The sequence below is a fragment of the Danio rerio genome, chromosome 9 (assembly GCF_052040795.2).
Source record: "Danio rerio strain M-AB ecotype USA chromosome 9, GRCz13ab, whole genome shotgun sequence".
NCBI lineage: Eukaryota > Metazoa > Chordata > Actinopteri > Cypriniformes > Danionidae > Danio > Danio rerio.
In genome coordinates, this window is record NC_141029.1 from 20100899 (window position 1) to 20121650 (window position 20752).

The 20752-nt window shown below is 35.8% G+C and overlaps 1 protein-coding gene across 6 annotated transcripts in view; it reads left to right on the top strand.

Moving 5' to 3' along the window:
* Positions 1-20752, top strand: part of dnajc15 (DnaJ (Hsp40) homolog, subfamily C, member 15) — a 77897-nt gene that overhangs the window by 2487 nt on the left and 54658 nt on the right. For all 6 annotated transcript variants that reach the window (XR_015498809.1, XR_015498810.1, NM_001003476.2 and 3 more), the window contains 3 exon segments: positions 6926-6977; positions 12998-13071; positions 19578-19654. Coding sequence is in view for 4 of the 6 variants with exons in the window: in NM_001003476.2 (NP_001003476.2) it covers positions 6926-6977; positions 12998-13071; positions 19578-19654 (203 nt within the window). In the remaining 2 variants the exon portion in view is untranslated.

Below are 20752 nucleotides of genomic sequence, written 5' to 3' on the forward strand. Positions count from 1 at the left end.
ATTGTAAATACCGTCATACCGCAATATTAATTTTTTTCGATATTACCGTAGTCGCATGACTCGGTAAAACTATAGGTCTTCTGAGAAAATTTGCTCAGGCGAATGAAGCGAACGGGAGGTACCGGAAAACTACAATTCCCATAAGCCCAGGCTTGGCCATAATCCCTTGCGGTCTGTTGTCGCTACAGATCCAGTAATGCGGAAATGGAGTGTGCTGCTAGAAGCGGGGATCAAAAAGAGCTGTAAAACTCTAAAGTGGGTGTTGTCGCCGCGCGCGTCCTGAATAGTGGTGTTGTCGCGCGAGTTCTTATCAGCTGTGTTGTCGCACGCGTACTGTAAAGCGGGGACGGAGGGTATGTCGCGTTGCGGGGGCACTTTTGATCATTTTGGAAGGGAACATTCTATCAAAGACTAAAAAGGGCATGTGCACTGCACAGGTTGAGCACTGTGTGTGCACGTGCCTGCAAGTTGGGGAATACGACTAATAATCAGTCATGGTGACTGCAGAAACACAGCACACTGTTCAGATTGATGCAGACATGAGATCTCTATCTCACTCATGGTTTGTCCTCTCAAGTGGGGGAAAGACAATGCACAACGTTACCCACTGCTGTCAACCTGGGCCAAGTCATATCTCTCTTGTCCTAGAAACCTCAGTCCCAAATGAGAGGGTTTTTTTCTGTTTCAGGGGACATTGTAAATGCCCAGAGATACCAGCTTTTACCAGATTATATTTATATGATAATTTTCCTTTAAACCCATCTCTATCTAAGTGAGTGAGTGATTAAATGTTGAATGTGATTTTTCAACACTACTAAATTTAAACTTTATTTTTTTACATGGTTTAATATTTTTTTGTTATTAAAATTGAAGTTCCTGTTTCAAAGCTTACAGATAGATGGCTAATTTGTATGTCATTGACACTTTTGGCACTTTTTTGGAGTATTTTCATAAGTTTTGTTTTTTCCTGTAAATGATTCAATAAATACCGTACCGTGACATTCTGATACCGTTACATCCCTAATATATATATATATATATATATATATATATATATATATATATATATATATATATATATATATATATATATATATATATATATATATTTTTTTTTTTTTTTGTAAAAGTGCAAAAATATAAAATGCAGGTTTTTGAAAACCATAAATATCTAAAACGGTTTAAGACACTTACATTGCACTCCTGGATGAGCCCTTCCTCTTTTCCATACAAGTACACCAGCAACAGAGGATGACTTTTCTTGTCTCATCCCTGATTTAATGTGAGGTCTAATGCAACAAAAGTATAGAGATTAGTAATATTGCCTAATAATATTACTACACAAATAACATGCTAAAAAATACCTGCTGTATGGCACCCATAAATTGCTGCTCTTTTGTGGGAAAGTACTGTAAACATTTTTGTTATTACTCTAAAAAACAAGCAAACAAATATTAGTAGCTATTTATATACAATATTATAAATAAACACAGGTAATTACAGTACATCATGTAATGGAAATTCATTTATATTCATCTTTCAGATTTATATGCATTATTTATATTGCTTAACTTTCCTATGTGTGACTACTCTGTCTTTGTCCTTCATCTTATGCTGTTATCATGAAAGGTTGTTTAATAAATGGTGTGTAGGGGGAGTGGGTCAAAACGGCTGAAACACCTGGTGCAAACATGGTATGGTTTGTAAGGGGCATGGGTCAGAGTGGAGAGACAACTTACGCAGTATGGTATAGGCTGAATTAGGCAGGGGCGTAGATTTAGGGTGGACGTGTCCCCACCAATATCCACAAACTACCGAAATGTCCCCACCAATAATTTAATTCACTTAAAAACATCGCGCTGTCAGTATAAACCTAAACATGCCGAAAGGGTTAAATCACGTTCTCTCCTCGAGTCGCACCGCCCCCAAACACATTTGAACATTGTGATTGGCTGTGCCTTTCCCTGCTGTCATGTGAGTGGCTGCTTTCAGAACATAGTTTCAGATACAAACAGCGCCAAAACAACTGCGCGGGGGAATTTCCCGATGTGTGAGGTGTGTGCCTCGCACAAGTGAGGATGGAGGTAGCAAGAAGAGGTGGACATAAAGAGCTTTTTCCAACGAAAAGTGTAAGTCACATAAACTCAGGTTCGCTACTGAATGAGTCCATCATGATAATGCCGTTATGCTAGTGTTTTCACCGCTTTTACGTTCAGTCTAACGTTAAAGCAGACTAGTCTGTAAACAATATTCCCTGAAAACTAACTGCAGAATAAACACCTACATGTAAACATATGACCCTGCTTGTGCTCTTAATCTCTTAGAGTAACATCTCCAATTTTGGTTGAAACAATTTGTCAGAAAAACTACAGCCTGTGCTCCATCTTTTAATAATACTATGAGACATGTTTAATTTGTAAGAAAAATGAACGAAAGTCTTTATTAAACTGTCTCTTTATCAGTTAATAAACATTATTTTAACATAACACTTTTAGGCCTGCAGCCAGCTTATTGAAAGGGGTTATTTGTTTTCTGAAAAACTGAACCTTTTTGCAGTTATTCACCTGATTTTCTGTTCAATTGAGGTATTAATAATACATTTTAGTGACATATTAAGAACAAATTTTAGCTGGATAATCTTGTTGGATAGTTATTACAACTACACTTTTTGATGTACCAAAACTATTTCCTACCATTTTGTCAAATTGCTTTATTTACACATTTAAACTGTAGGTTTTATTACAGTTTTATAAATAATAAAAATAATTTGAACTAGAAATTAGGACTTTAAATTCTTAGAATAAAGAAATGAAGTACAGTACAGATACCAAAACCTCTAAATGCCATGTAAAATGAGCATTTTTCTCAGCCTTGTATATTTATGTTCAGTTATTTCACTTTAAAGGCAATGAAAAGAACGTATTTTTCACTATAAAAGTAAAATCACGCAGTCCACACACAGGAGTTGGAGAAAATTGCTAATTTTAGAAGAAAATATTAAATGGCATTCAGAGGTTTTTGCATCTATACTCTTTAAATATGTAAATATACTTATTTTTAAAATACAATTTTTTTATCATAATTTTCTTGGGGAAATCTGTTAAAACTTGATTTAAATTAAAAACTGAAGCCTTTAAGCAAATAACGAACTGGCCGGCGCATTCAACCTTCCTCAGTAAAAATTTGTCCATTTGAATAATAAGATAAATTCAAACATAATAATAATAATCCAACTTTTGGTCTTTCAAACCACCTGACCCCCTTGGCTACACGCATGACTATTTAATTTAACTTAATAAATTTTAAGAAGAGAGAATTACTTAATAATACATTTTAATAGCAGTTAAATAATAAATAGCAATATATATATTTATATATATATATTAAAAAAAAAAATAATAAATATATATATATATATATATATATATATATATATATATATATATATATATATATATATATATATATATATATATAAACAGTATTCATTCTTGGCAGGGGTGACTCGTCCCCAGTCCCCACCAATGTCAAGCGCAAACCTACGCCCTTGGAATTAGGAATGACCTCGTAAGCAAAACAAGGGAAGAAACCAGATAAAAGGGAAAGCACACTCTGTTTCCGTGTCTCACTCTGCAAAAACTAGTCTCCCAAACAAGCTTGAGCAGCATGTGTCTTTCCTGAAAGAGCTTAGGCTATGTAAGACAATAAAAAATTAGAAACTGTACCTTTTAACATGCTCGCTGTTGATCTGCTCCTTCAAAATGTCGTCTGATCACTGCCATTTTTGAGATTCAAATACAAACATCTCAATCAAAGCCGTATAATTGGGTAAATTTTCTTAAAATGAACGTGAAGCCATCTTTCCTCAATTTTATTAGCTTAATTGGTTTCTCGATTTAAACCTAGTAATTGCACTGGTTTACTTAAAAAAATAATTGAAATTAAAATCTTGATTTTATTAGCAAAGTCTTCTCAATATTTTATAATAAATCCAGAATATCATTTTTTTATAAAATATGCACATTATTTTTAATGACCTCATCAAATTTTTAAATGAAAATCTCAGAAACCGATCCATTGTATTAGCAGCATGATTAGCAGGCATTTACCTGTATTGGCGGGCTTGCCAAACAGAAGCGAATTCATAACTATGGCCTTCTGGGTAAAAAAGGTTTTCTTATTTTTGACGTATTATTTTTTTAGCTTTGTTTAATTAAAACGTTTAAAATAATAAAAAATACATATATTAATTAAACTTAATTATATTTTTATTATATAATATTTTTTCCCGCGCCTCCCCCTGACATGCTCTGGCGCCCCCCTGGGGAGGCGCGCCTTACACTCTGAAAACCCCTGCTCTTAGTCATAGGTCTCAAACTCAATTTCTGGAGGCCCTCAGTTCTACACAGTTTTGCTCCAACCCTTATCAAACACAGCTGATCCAAATAACCAAGGTGTTCAAAAGAGTCATGAACACTTTCATTAGTTGGATCAGCTGTAGGCTTGGGTGTAGTCAAACCGCCTCCATATTTACTCCCACACCGTAAGAAATCTGGCCGGCTCCCGCGGAACAGCAGCGGGAATGCAGAGAGCTGTAATCGGGCCAAAAAAATTAGGCCCGATAGGTCCCGAGTCCGACAGGTACATTTTGATTGACAGCTTTATAAAGCCCGAACCCGTTTACAGCCCGACATTATTCAAATGTGCTCATGCACACAGCTCTAATGCATTTTTTCAAGAGTGCGTCATTTATATGTTTTAACATAAATTATTCGTAACCAACCAAGACTATGCCACTTGAAAGTTGGAACAAAGAAATACACTTAGCCTTTAAATTGGCCAACACACCAATGAAAAGAAATCTTGCTTAACAAATCAAATTAAAACAAACTCTAAATGATGACGGGTATTTTGGCAATAAGAAATTAGGATAAAGGCTCTGCAAGATTTGTTTCGCCACTTCTCTTCACAATCTGGCATTAAGGCGGCGGTGAAGCTGAATATTAAAAGAATAATGCCACTATTAGCCTGTATACTCTGTCTACATTATGATTATATGGTTTAATTAATATTTATTTATAATTTAAAAACCCTTTACTCACCAAGATAAGGCTACGTGTGTTTGTTTGTGGAGGAACATTATTAAATCCACTGGCTTTAGCGCAGTCTTGCACTCATGGTGCGTCCAGCAGAACTGAACACCCTTTCCTGCTGCCACAGGCCGAGATGCAGAGTTCTGATCTGGCTGATTTTGCAAGTTTTGGGTAGGATTGTTTGTTCAACTTCTACCAGTCAGGAACATCCATTTAATTTTCCATGACAGCAGTTTCAGTGTAGCGAGTGGCCTCGTCTTTTTACCTGTCAGCTGCGGTTTAGGGCTCTACCGTAATACGCAGTGTATGAGCAACCACCGAAATACCTGGCTGGAATGACTCTTCCTTCTAAACTAGTGACTGGCTTGACTTCCATCAAAATTCGCTTTTTTTACTACTTCTACATCATTTGTTTCACCTTTGCAGGGATGGATTTTAACGCAGGGATTTGGATTTTTTCGGGTCTCGCCGGGTTCGGGTAAAGATCTTCAGCTCTAATGCAGACCTCTCGTTCATATTAACCACGTCTCCCCTTCTGTTCAGTCGAAACCGGAAATACTGCCAAACTGCTGGACACTTTGGAGTGCAACTCGTCACGTCACGTCACCTCTCCCTCTACCCCTCCCCCTCTCCCTCTCTCCTCCTCCCTCTCTCTCTCTCTCCTCCACTGTCCTGTGATGACAACCACACATACGTTTTTGTAGGAATTAAATAAAGAATATTTTATGACGGTATAACGGTATTGAAACAGACACGTTGCTATTTTTATACCCGCGGTATACCATAATACTGTAATACCGCCCAAGCCTAATCAGCTGTGTTTGTTTAATGTTAGAGCAAAACTGTGCAGGGCTGCGGCAATCTAGGAATTGAGTTTGAGACCTATTCGCTAAGTAGTTACATTCATAAAAGAATATTTTAACAACATAAACTTAACCTTGTGTCAAAGCCTTGTGCAATGGTTGCTTATTGAAATTTGACCAATTAGATGGACCTTACTATCTTTATCCCAACCCCCCAGTTGTTACTGTTCTGCTATTGGCTAGAGTGGCCCAAAGTTGAACTGAAAAGTTGAAAGTAAATACTTATAATGGGAGTCGAGACAATAGCCAGTCAGAGTCAGAATATCTTTTTGATATGAATATAAGTTTTTCACTTATTTCTAGTGATTTAAAGACTTTGAATCGGTTTTTCAGATTGAATTAGTTAAAAAAATATTATTTACCTGTTTATTTTAATATCAATAAATAAATGATTTTAAAACATAGCTAATTTAAATTGCATTTTATTAGTAAAACATAATATCTTAAGAAATACAGAAAAAAAAAAAATATATATATATATAAAATCAACACTCAAACTCATTTCCTGGAGGGTTGCGGCTCTGCAGAGTTTAGTTTTAACCCTAATTAAACACACCCAACCAAACTAATTGAGTGCTTTGGGCTTGTTTGAAACCTACAGATAGGTGTGTTGAAGAAGGGTTGGAACTTTTGTTTGACTGATATTTGCATCTTGAATTCCTGTCTTATGTCATGTTATAATGATTCATGAAGACTCATTCATTGATTCAATTAATCAGCAACAGAAGAGTCACAGATTTTTTTTGGATTTTGTTATGGCGTTATTGAAAAAACAAAAGAGTCAGCTTGCGTGCTCTCCATTGAAAGTGTAGTCTATGGATGTTTTTGCATTTTTGATCGTCTGCTGTGGGAAAAACCTTATGTGTCATGTCTAGCCAACATAATTATATGATAACACTTAAAGCACTTTTCGGAAACTGCTAGTCCTTTGTAATATGACTGATGAAAGGTTTTATATATGTGTTTCAGGGTGGCGCTCTGATGGCAGTGGGGTTAGGGGTTGCTGCGGCAGGTTTTGCAGGTGAGCACAACTTGCTTTGTATCAGTTTTGAAGATTCCTGTCTCTTTAAACCACATGTTGCGCATTTACGTGACGAAGCAACATGCATTCATACAATACGTGTTAGTGGTTAAAGCCTAGTGGTTAAAGCTCTGGGCCGGGAACCAAAGGTTAACTGGTTCAAACTGATGATGGATCACCATTGTGCTTTTGAGGTAGTGCTTAACCTCAGATTACTCCAGGGTAGTCTAAATTTCCTGTATGTTATTGCCTGGAGGTATTTTTAACCTGTTGACAGCATTAGCTATGTGACAAGGTAGGTAGTATACATAGTATTGTCATTATAGAGACAGCAGTTTATTAGTTGAACTGTGTTGCAGTACTGTGCTGCAACACAGTATTAAACACTTTTAATACGAAAAGAATTAGCAAGACATAAGTTGTTCCAGTCTATCAGCAGAAAATCAAATTAGCTCACATATTCTTACTCTCTGAATGAAACAGTACAATTATAAATTCTAGCAGTTCTAGTGATAAACAAGAGACAGATTTTGACCGAGAAGTGTACCTCAACTTAAGCACTTGTAGGTACGTAAGCCATTGAATTATCTACCTTCAAATGAACCAACTGCACCAGGGATGGGCCACTTTGGTCATAAAGGGCTGGTTTCCTACAAAGTGTATTTCCATCCCTAATCAAACACAACTGCCTGTAGTTTTCAATTGATCTTGAAGAGACTGATTAGCTTGTTCAGGTGTATTTGATTCATGTTAGAGCTAATCTCTGCAGGACACCATCCCTTCAAGACCGAAGATGCCAGTCCTTGGTGTAGTTGGTTTATTTAAAAGATTTCAATCTTTATATGAATATCTTTCTCATGAAGCAAATATTCAGTGAGATTCCAGTGCATTTGGAGACCCCAGAGGGTTCATAATAACTGTAGAAACCATTGTAAAAATGCACATCTGGTACGAGTCTCTTTCCCAGAGAATCGTCTGTCCATAGCGATCGATTATTGGCTACTGTACTAGAAGGTGGGGCCACCATATTGACTGTTTTACTTTTCCTTAGTCAAAACTATAGGAGTGATGTGTATCAGATGTATTTCTTTAATGTACAATGTGTGACATATTCAATAGTCTTTGTTTATATGTATATAGTTTATGCAGTTTTTAGGTCAATACATAACCGTGATCATTTTTGAATACCCAGTAGGGCTGCACAATTCTGGCATAAATGTGAATCACATTTTTTTTGCTTAAAATCAAGATCACAATTCTTCCTCACGATTCTGTAAATGTAAAATAAAGGTTAATATAATTAGCCTATTATTATTGTTAATTCTCAAACATATGGTAAACAACATTAATAGCAGGCCTATGTGTAGCTGTTGCTTAAAATGCAAAATATTGTATTATGGTGGACTTGAACAGACTTTCAGTGTGTCCTGTTTGTTAATTCACAGTAAAATGATGACTTTAGAATACAACTATTCATAATTATAAAATTGAATTATTATATTTCAGACATGTGCTTGTCATCTGTCATTGACAACATTATTAGACCATTATATTTCCATTATATAGGCTAGGGTTGTTATATTGACACGGTAAACATTTATTTTCATGCACAACTCTTTGTGTTCGCCATGAAAGAAAATACATATTAAATGCTTGTCGTAATCATAACTCTAAAATGCCATATGATCATTTAAATGATGTGCGCACAGGTTTTACTTTCACTTCCTAGTGCATCTCATGGCTGCTGTTTCTGTGAGAAAAAAAACACATGCAAATCAAACCTCCCGCACAGCCCTCAAACGATCGCTCTGTGCAACAAACTGAATGTTATTTACAACTTCATTACCTGTTATTTACAGCATATGTAGGTTGTGTTTACTAAAGTAAGCGTCATTTGCATGCAAGCGCGCATTCTCGGCAGAAAATAAACAGTGTGTCAGCTCACGTGCGATTTCGCGACCGTGAATACATCATTACATGAACACAGAAATGACATTTTGGATGAATTGTACTTTATAAATACAGTATGTGACACTTTTTATGCCATTTGAAGGTGTCAATGTTGCTGTGAAGACTTCTGCAGCTGCCTTTTCTTCTCTCCTGACCTTGAAAATATAATTGGCTGAATCCTAGAAAAAGCTGAATTAGGATCGCGTGTGCGGTCGAATTGAGATTGTGATCTTTTTTCGATTAATCCTGCAGCCCTAATTCCCAGATTCACTAACTTATTTATGAGGATTAGAAATAAGGGAAAAATGTCTCGGTTTTGTAACCCTCGTTCCCTGAATGAGGGAACAGAGGTGTTTCTTCGGCACAATATAATGGGAGAATTGCCAGATGATCGATCGCTCTGAATAGTAAGAAAAAGTGTCAATGAATGCCTATAAGTTGGCAAGTGCAGCTCCTTAGAGGTGTAGCTGATTGTAATCAGCTGAGTATTTAACCTGCACCTGGAGCAAGCCAGGCTTTAATGCTGAAGCATCCAGTTCTTGACTGGTGATCCAGGCACTGTGGCAACAAGATGAAATGTCTCCTTTCCCACCTTCGAGGAGTGACCATTAGGGCAGTAATCAATACATTCTTTGTCTGGTTGGGAACTAGGATTTTTGTCGGCACAAAATATTGGGTAGTGTATATAAAGCACCACAATACCTGAATCTGCCATGGGTAGGCATGGGACGGTAACTGTTTTCAAGGTTTACAACAGTTTGGAAAAGTCAAGGTTTTAAAACCGCCAAAACCTTGTTATATCTTTCCTATGGTATATATTTGTTTTTTAATTGACACGTTTTTTTTTTTTTTTTTTTTTTTTAGGGCAACAGTATATCTAGCTGAAAAGGAAACCAAATCAAAAGCCACTGTTCCAAAATATTTTAAATGTTTCTTAAAATAAATAAATCAATATGTATATATATATATATATATATATATATATATATATATATATATATATATATATATATATATATATATATATATTGTGCTCAATGGGTAAAAATGTTGTTTTATTTTACCCAGACATTTAAAAACAACATATTTTAGAGCATTAATCCCATTAGCGTGATACCGTTCAACTGTAATATTTTTATCTAAGGTTATCATAACGTCAGAATCTCATATTGGCCCATGCCTAGCCATGTGTTTGCTGAGATGTTTGCCAAGCAAACAACATGACCAAAGGCACAATTTTCTAATGTCCCCAGGTCCTTAATTACCAGAATTGGGGTTGTACAAGCCTTTTACCTAGCTAACTGTGGGCTAGTGATTTTAGAGGTACGGCAGACCAACCGAGTCGGGTGTTGGGGACCTCGAAGGAACTCTCTAAGATTCGCCAGATGGGGAACTTGCTTAGAAGAGCAATTTAAGCACACACATCTCTGGGTTAGGGTGAATGGTGCAGCAAGCATTTTTCAATACCAAGCTTAGTTTCCTTCTGATTGGCTGGAACCACCTAGGAAATGGGAGGAAACCTGTTCTACTTTAAGACTGTAAAATCCTAGCCCAGCCAGCAGCTCTGCAGATGTTTGTTAGAGAGGCACCATGTATTGATGTCTAAGAGGAGGCAACACTCCTTGTTGAGTGTGCTCTCACTCCCACGGGACTATGATGGCTATGATATGCACGGGCCATGGCGTCTGCTATCCAGTGGGCCAACCTCTGATTTGATATGGCACTTTTCTTCGGCAGACTACCTTAACAGATGAAGAACTGCTCAGAGGATCTTATGCTCTGAGTGTGGTCCACATAAAAACACAGTGCACCAATTGAAAGGGCTGGAATAGGCTTGTCTGAGATGGAGGATTGTCCAAAAAATTTGCTTTGTTGACATTGTATCTGCCAGAGTAAGCCAGAGGTGGAGTTTCTGGACAACTAGTTTGGCCATCATGTCTTCCCCAGGGCACGGATGGCTGACTTGGTGGTCATGAGAGCAAAGTTGGTCACCATGCAGAGCACATGCATAAAGCCTTGGGAAGAACCACCCTCGCACAACTTGGCCAGCGATTGCAATTGGTACCATATGTGACAAGGGCTTGCTGGGCAGAAGTGGCTGTGTAGGCTCTGGCTATGAGAGACAATGATAACTACATGCCTTGGATGGGGGTCTTGTAGTGGGCAAGTCATACCAGCTGGCCACCCCAATATTGAGGCAGTTAAGGGAGGAAGCGCAGGTTTGGGCTGAGAACCTTGTCCTTACCTGCGTGAGCTAATTGTGCATCTCCGGGAAGAAGGGCATGTAGGACTTGCTTCTTTATTAGCCCCTATAGCACCTATCTAGTCCCATTTTTGCAAAGCAAAATATGTCTCTTCAGTCGCCTTAGGCTTCTGAAGTGAAAAGTCCAAGAGCAAGCTAAATACTCAGCTGATTATTATTAGCCGCATCTAAGGAGCTGCACTTGCCAACTCATTGGCGTTAATTGGCCCTTTTTCTTGCTTTTCAGCTGGTGATTTCCCCCAATATGTCGTGCCCATAACTCTTAGTTCCGATCTTAAAAGGAACAAATTCCTTTGCATATACAAAATAGAAAAAAAATCATATCCTTATTTCCATTCAATATGAAAAAATACACCATTTTAATATGAATCTTTTTTTTTGTTATCAATTATTTGTTGTTTTAGGTTGTACTAATGATCCATAATGTGAGTCACTTTCTCACTGAGAGTTTTTTCATGATTGGATCTGTGTTATTGAGTGAACGAGTTAAGTTCAATGACTTGCTCATAAAGACCATTTGTTTAAATACTGAATTAATCGGTGTGCTAAAAACGCTTCACCGCTAAAACACAGAGTGACATCCTGACTGCAGTTCGCAAACACACAAGTGAAATGATACCAAGAGCGAAAAGTCCCAGTGCTGTTGGACTAAATATCTGCGCTCCTGGAATGCCATGTTGGCGAAGATTTTGTGTTTGCGTTCTGGCACAGAGTATGTTTCTAGACTAGATGTTTGCAAGCTAAAATCCCTCATGTTGTGGTTCACAGCAGGAAAGAGTAGCCATTGTATAATGTAATAAAAGTTTTTTCCTCTTTTGTCCTCTTAAAATATTTAGCTAAACTTTCCTCGCGTATGCTAAAGCTGCCCACAGATATTTATGATGCACTCGAGATGATGGCGATGTTGATGAGGCACATGGTTTAGCCGCTCTTACTGTGAGTGTTTGTTCAAGCCCCCAGATGAAGCTCACCCCTGGTTAATGAGGTCGAAATGGCCTTTGACATTAAAGGAATCAAAGAGTTTTTAAAGGGCCAAATAATTCAAGCATCTTTGTCATCAGGCTGTTTACATTTGATGCTTTTCTGGCAGGTGTCTCTCCAGTCCTCCCTACTGCTGCGTTGTAGTTAATCATTGCTAGTCGCCAAGTCTTCCACCCATAGCTGTGTGAGGTCAGGATGGAATAGCACTTGTGGTCGCTTTGAGGAAGGGGGCTAATTCCCATTTCAGTACACCAAGGGGGCAGCGCTCCTGCCAAAAGCTGAGGCGGTGTGTGGTCTGCACTGCTCAAAGGCAGGGCTTTAGATTACAGTGGAGGGAGTCTTTTTTTTTTTGCGGAAAAGCAAAATAAAGTTTTCCTCTCAACAATATGTTTCAGAATCTGATGAAATATAAATTCTGAAATATTCACATAAAGTATTACTTTAATGTTTTTTTACAATCTTCAGCTACAATTCGGTTGCGTTAAACGAGCCACTTAACAGCCTTTCACAGCGCTTTTATTGAATGCTGGATGTTCGGAGGTATTATGTGTTCATTTCATTGAGTGCTGCTGACTTGCAGTGTGTTGCTTCACAGTTGAACCACAACCGCTGGCAGTTCACCGGCACGCTGACCAAATAAATACCAGGGGAAGTTGAAAGGCTTCTTCACCTTTAACATGTATTGAATGAGACTAAAATGTGGTTTTGTCCTTGGTTTCACCCATAAACCAACTTTGCTAACCCTGGAAATTAACTTTGTAAATCGTCTGCTATCAAGTGGCACACTTTTTAACCAATCAATTGTTATTGTCAATTGTGATTTTAGGTCGATATGCTTTCCATTTATGGAGGCCTCTTGGTCAAGTTATTACCGAAGCTGCAAAGAAGTTCCCCTCTTCGGTAAGTGTTTATTAAGGTTTTTTTTTTTTTTTTTTGTTACAGCTCATTTTTAAAGGGCTCTCTACAAACACTACCTGAAAAATGTTTGTCACCTATCCAAGTTTTTGAAGCAACAAATAATACCTTGACTTTAAGTTGATCTTTTGGTATCTAAAGAGGTTTATATGAACGGCAAAGGCCTCTATATTATGCTTATTTTACCAAAATAAAATTTGATCATGCCTTGATTTTTAATTATTTAATTTGGACAGTAAGGTCTGACTTTGCTTAGACAAAAGTCTTGACACTTAACAGAAATAGAGTACAGTATAGAATATAAAGTCATGGTGCAGTGAAAAAAGAATTAATATTGTGTATGACTCCCATAAGCTTGGAGGACTGCATCCATACATCTCTGCAATGACCCAAACAACTTATTAATAAAGTCATCTGGAATGGTAAAGGAAGCGTTCTTGCAGGACTCCCAGAGTTCTTCAAGATTCTTTGGGTTCATCTTTAATGCCTCCTCTTTCATCTTACCTCAGACATGCTCAACATTAGTTTATTTCTGGTGACTGGGCTGGTCAATCCTGGGGCACATTGACCTTCTTTTCTTTTAGGAACTTTGATTGATGAGGCTAAAGTATAAGAGGAAGTGCTGCTAAATAATTTCATGCTAAAGAATTTGCCCTTTTTTGTGGTTTGTAATGTAATAGGCAGCACAAATGTCTTGATATCTCACACCATTGGCTGTTGATGTTGCTATCCACTCAGATCTGTTGCACACTCCCATACTGAATGTAACCCCAAACCATGATTTTTCTTTTACCAAACTTGACTGATTTTTATGAGAATCTTGGGTTCATGCGGGTTTCAATAGGTCATCTGCAGTATCTGTGATTATTGGGATGCAGTTCAACAGATGATTCGTCAGAAAAATCTACTGTTTGCCACTTTTCCAAATGATCAACTAGAAGTCAAGTTATTACTTGTTACTCTTACAACTGGGATCGATGACAAGACTTTTTTCAGGTGGTGTATATACAAAATTAAATAAACGTAACACACATATATAACTAAATTGGAATAAAAATCACAACATACAATAATAACACATTACACATTAAGGTTAAAGGGATAGTTCACCCAAAATGTTTAATTCTGTCGTCATTTACAAACCCTTAACTTTTTATTTAAACTATTATAAGGTTATTTCTTCTGCTGAGCACAAAGACGATATTTTGAAGAAAGCTGAAAACCTGTAACCAATTTGTTTTTCATATTATGGAAGTCAATAGGTACAGGTTTTTAGCTTTCTTTAAAATATCTTCTTCAGCGGAATAAAGAAACTTGTAGCCACTTGGGGGTGAGAAAACCATTATTTTTTTGGTGAACTTTATTTATCTCTTTAGTATTTATCTTTACCTAGCATTAATGAATGGTAACACAAATACATTATCTAAAGTTATTACAAGCTGCAAGATGCAAAAATAGAAAATAAACCTGTATTAAACATATAAAATAAGGTTACAGATTGTGCATCAACCATCAGCAGATCACCTAAATGCTTTCTTATCTAATAGAGTAAAGAAAAAATAATGAAAAGAATGTTTTAATTAAGGATGCTTGAATGTAACATGCAAAAATGTAACATTGCTATTTTTTTTGCGAGAAATATACAGTATATATATATATATATATATATATATATATATACATACATATATATATATATACACATACATACATACATACACACACACACACACACACACACACACACACACACACACACACACACACACACACACACACGCATACTTATATATATGTGTGTGTGTGTGTGTGTGTGTGTGTGTGTGTGTGTGTGTGTGTGTGTGTTGATAGACATAGATAGATATAGATATATTTCGATATGAATACAATTTCACCATAAGAATTAAAGAGCACCTATGATGGAAATCATCTTTTTTAAGCTGTTTGGACAGAACTGTGTGTTGGTAGAGTGTGTCCACAATCATGTTGAGGTGATATAAACATAATAAGTCTATTTTTTTACATTTCCTGAAGTTAAAACAGGATCCAAATCCTTCCTGTTTTAAGGCCGACCGCAACTTGACTTAGGAGTGCAGTTTTCCCGAATTGATTGACAGCTGCATATTAACATCTCTCAGTAGTAACGCGTATAATCATATTAACAAGACAGGATGTGTGCAAAGCAATTGGGAATAAAAGATCTGTTCAGTTTGCTAGGATCATTAATCATCATCAAATGTGAACAAGAGTGAGTTTTACAAGTTTATGATGTTTTTAAAACCGTGCATCTTTGTAATAAATTACAGCGATTTACTTCAGCTTTACTTCATCACCATAGCCACATGTCAGTACAATTATAAAAGAAGATGCTTCAATTATCTCTATTTGGAAAAAATCCTATTGTTAGATCAACTGGGCTGATTCTGTAGTGGGAGTGCATCTCCATAAAATCTAATAAAAAAAATCTAAAGCTTTTGGGGTCCCCTGACACATTAAGTTGTGGTCTGTGCTATTTACAGTACATTTCTTTATTTGCATGTGTTGTGAGTATTCTCATGCATGGCAATCTGGATATACATTCAAGAAAAAGATACAATTGTAATAAAAAAGTGTTTTACTGTTTCCCTAGTCAGTAACTGAATAATAAAAATGTAAATAATTCAATGCAATTATTTGTAGTTAAGTAAAAAAAGGTAAAATTTCTTATACCTATATGCTTTTAAAATCATTATACAATCACAGGCATCAAAAACACTAGCAAATGATAAATTATAATTTAAACTGAACATTACGTATCCTGCTTTGTGTCTATTGCGAATGATCACATTGCGATATCAATGCTGAAACGATATTGAGCAGCCCTAGTCTTAATTGATATGAAGATGAATATATCAAATGTTGACGTATATGAGTAGGATAGCTACAGTGTATAATTAAAAATATATATTAATTGTATCCAGTGAATGTGCCTTTTAAAATTGTGTAAAAACCATTTAAGTACTTGATAGTGGTACAGTAACAAATCTACACAATTTATTATACAGTAGGTTATAGTGAGATGGAACAGATTAGCTTTGGTTGTATTGTGATGAACTACAACTGCATAATAAAAAAATGGTAATATAAGTTGCAAAGCAAATATTGAGGGTAGATTTATACAAAACACTGGTTAGAAAACTAATCTTATGAAGAAAACACTGTAAATTTTTAAAAACTTTTCCAGAATTCCCTGCATGACACTTTTTATGCTTTTCGTTGACATTATTATGGTTCTTTTTTTTTCTAATAATTTATGAACGTAGTTATGTTACAAGTAATTTAGATAAATAATGTGTATTGCATTACTTTATTTTGATCTCATCCTGACATGCTTATACTGTAGTTGTTTTTCTTAAAGTAAGTAAAGATACAACGTGTAGATGTAATTTCATCAAAACATTGGTGTATAACACTTTAAATGAATGAAATGCTGTTGTTTATTATAAAAAATTAACTTTTTGTTAACAGTGGCTACCGCATTTTTAATGGTAAAATTCTGGCAACCAAAGCTTAATTTTAAGGATTTTCTTTACAAGTTTATAATCATTGCGTTTAAAAGAAAGTTCAGAATCCAGCCATAAACCCAAATATTTAAATTGCTCTACTGTTTACACATTATCGTTAAATTATTTAAATTTGGTTTAAGCATACCTTGTACCAAAAACCACAATATGCGATTGTTAGTGTGATGTAGCACCCTGTGAATTGATCGGTATTCCCATTTTGAAAAGTTCCAGCATAGCACAGATTCTATTTCAGTAAGTGATAGTTTGTGGCAAATAAATGTAGATGTCTCCATGTTCATTTCTACATCTTAAGGTGCTTGTTTGCTTATTTTTTGGCATATTAAACTTTTTGCTCAAGGTTAGAGAACTGATTCATCCAGTCTTACTGTAGTTCACGCTGTGCCTCTTGTTTTTGAAGGGGTATTAAAAACCTGGTTTATTCGCGTTCCTCTTAATCCTCCAGGGTTGTGTGGCTGGGGCAGGTTCCCAGTGTTTTGACTCAAGCTTGTCCACCTGTGTGCACTCTGAAAATACTATAAGCTCTGAGTATTTCAGCAGGTTCGCTGCTGAACACTCTTGTTGTAGATCATTATTACAGTTATTAATCCTATGATTCCATGTTTTGGTGAATCATATTATGGATGAGTGTGATTAAGTGGCATGTTTTGGGCCGAGACCGGACAGAACACTCTGACCTTCCTCGCTCTCTGAATGAACACATGTTTTTACTCAACCCGTCTGAAATTCTCCAGGATGTTCAATTTCTGAAGGAGCCACAGACCAATGTTATCCTGTAATGGAATTTTAATTAGTTCAGCAAAAAAAAAACAAAAAAAAAAACAATGAAAATTCTGGCATTGTTTACTCACCCTCGTGACTACATGCATTCCTAACCTGTGTGCTGTTTTCTTTTTTTCCCCATGTTGACATTTTTTAAAGACTTTCTTGAATAGCTGTAGTTATCTTAAATGTAATGGTTCAAGGTATCACAAAAAATATCCTAAAGATTAGGTCATAAAAATTAAAATTAATTGTCATAAAAGCTACATAGATTTGGTTCGTTACTGTAATAAAGTGTAGAAACAAAACACGTCTCTGTTTTTTACTGAAGAATCTGTAACCTCAAAAAAGTGAAGCTTAGCCTTTATTGCAATGCTGAAATTAAAGTTTCATAAATAAAAATCTTTAGTGTACTAATTTTGTCCATCTTCCAGCTAGATTTCTATGACAAAACCTAAATGAATGTGCGTAATTTGACTAATAAATAGTCAAAGCAGAACATGGCAAGTAGGGCTGCACGATATTTATTTTTTCTGTGATTTATATGTTGTGATATATCTATAGAATTACACCAAATTAGTTGAATAGCACAGCATGTATGGTAATAGTTTATTCTAAGGTTCAATTCTCACTATTAGCAGACAATTAACTTTTGCTTCAAACAATTCCTAATTTGCTCTTTGTTATCAATTATTAGGGTAGTTTAGGTATTGGTATGAGTTAGGGATGTACAATAAGATCATGCAGGTTAGGTAGTTTAAAAGTAATAATAAGCAGCCAATGTCTTAATATCACGTGCTAACAAGTAACTACATTAGGTAATAGTGAGAATTGGTCCCTAAATTTGTTACTAAATTTATTTATTTTGGTTGATTGGGATGATTCTGTATGGAAGTGAAACATGCATAAAAGGTCGAAAACAGATAAATACAATGGCTGTGAAATAAACAGTTTTAATTTTGTAAATGTAAAAATTACACTGAAAAGTCTTTGCTAAAGAATAAAAAGTAATAAAATGTTTCTTTTTTTTAAATCTTCAATTGGTAAAATGTCATGTTGCTGAATGCTGAAAACTCTGTCAGGCCTTAAAATGTTAAATATTATCTTACACTCCATTATAGTTTAACTCAGCAGTGACTTCATCAATCTCATGTGTTCTGAAATGTCGCTTTTGCTCAACTATACAGAAATCCCAATTTAACAATGCATGTTGCAAATGCTTTTTTTAGTAGTCAATTACAACAAACTTACATCATTTTACTGCTTTTGACTAATTTGACACTAGTGCAAGTCAGATTCTCCAGTAAAGTTGAACCTTATAATTAAAACCTCCATTTTCACATTAAGGTAAAAAAGGTATATAAAAAAAAGGTAAAAAAAAAGTTACATTAAAGGGTGTAATTTAATTTAATTACTCTCCCTTCTGTTAAACACACAATAAAACTTTTTGACAAATGTTGGAAACCTGTAATAATTGACATTTACAGTATTTATGTCTCCTACTATGAAAGTCAGTGGTTGTAGGTTTCCAGCTTTTTCAGAAGAACGTTTTTCATAAACGTTTAGAACCACTTGAGTAAATAGTGAGTAAACTTGAATTTTTATGTGAAGCATCCCTTTAATATTGAGAGTACACATTGCCCTTCAGACATGTCATATTGTGGTTAATGGAACGTTTTAACATTTGGGGCACAATATTGATTACTGTAAAAGCTGATGTTGCCTCTTCTCTATTTTTCCTGAAGATTATTTAGAAATCCGAAGCCTATATTTTTGTTAAAGCACTTGAAGCAGTTATTCGCCTAAACCCTGTTTATAATTTGAGCCTTGTTGATGGTGGAATGGTTTTCAGCTGGGACTACTTTTCTGGGTGAATGGACATCTGATTACGGATTACCAACGTAATGTCTATGCTTCATCATGTCTATTTGTGTGTATCATGACAACCAAATTGGAAGATTGAAAGTTCACAAATGATTCTATGATCCTAGTTTCATAACCCGAGGTTGTAGAATTCTGTGTGTGTGTTATCGCTCACTCTGTTTAAAAGCGAGGAAGAAATCACTTTTATTCTGGTAATTGACATTTTACCACAGATATGCTGTTGACAGAACTTGACTTTGAATCTGGACTATTGTTTTCAACACTATTCTTTTCTTTCCCCAGTCATTTTCCGCATATTACAAAGGTGGATTTGAGCAGAAGATGACCAGACGGGAAGCCAGCCTCATTCTAGGGATCAGGTAATTGCGTGCTAAACAAAAAGCCCTAAATCACTGCAATTCCTCTTACTGAATTCTCTCATTATGAGTTGTCATGGAAGAAAACAAAGGTGTTTTACAGTATATACACACACTGCATCACTAAACTTCCCAGAAGAGCTTGCGGTTAAGTCTGGGGGCAATTCTTTTGGTCTGCAGTTGGTTGTCATGTCCTGTCGTCACGGCTTTGATCCTGTAACGTCTAATGGGAAAAATTCTCAGCCGTCTTTTAACTTTGTAATCTGCTTTTGGTGGACCACCCTCCTCCTCATCCTCCTTGGAGGGTATATTTCGCTACAAATTTCCCCTTCAAGTTCACAAGGTCCCACACCAGGTGTGACTCACACCGCACACGCATCACATCCTGTGTGGCGGCACTTGCGTCATAAACATGTGGCTCATGTCTTTGTGTTGTCAATCAAACCAGACTAATGTTTTCATACAACCAAACCAGACTGGAACCAATATTTCTTGGATGTGACCAGTATGAACTCGGTCAACCTCATAAAACTGTTCTGATTTGAGGTTAATCATTTTTATTATTCTGGACTCATCTGTTTTCAGATTTACTTTTCTGTCAGTTGCAGCTGAAATAACTGGCCTCAGTAGTGTTGCTGTTTGCTTTCATATTCTTTGATCTCTTGGCACACATTTAATATCACTTTTAGCATTATTAAGTTATGTAGGATAGTTTATTTTGAAATGCACTTATGTTAACTCTTAGGTGTTATAAAAAGTTGCAAAAAAATGTGTCACGAAAACAATCATTAAAAAAATCCAGGTGTAATATTTTTTGACATTTTCACCTCCATGTATACATTGTTTTTTTTTTAACCAGCATCAGCCCCAATTATAAATACTATAGGTGGAGCTAGCCAAACCTGAAAAATGTGCCAAAATGTTTTGCATTTTATTTTCAATAATTACAATTTAAAAGCCTTGCCTGCTACTTCACATACTTGGCAACTAGCTCTTTAATTGGCACTGGGATTAAATACGGCAGTTTTAGTACATTTCTTTGGGGCCATTTTTGTCTTGAAAGTTCCAAGAAGATCAATTTGTTTTAAAAAAATTAATTTA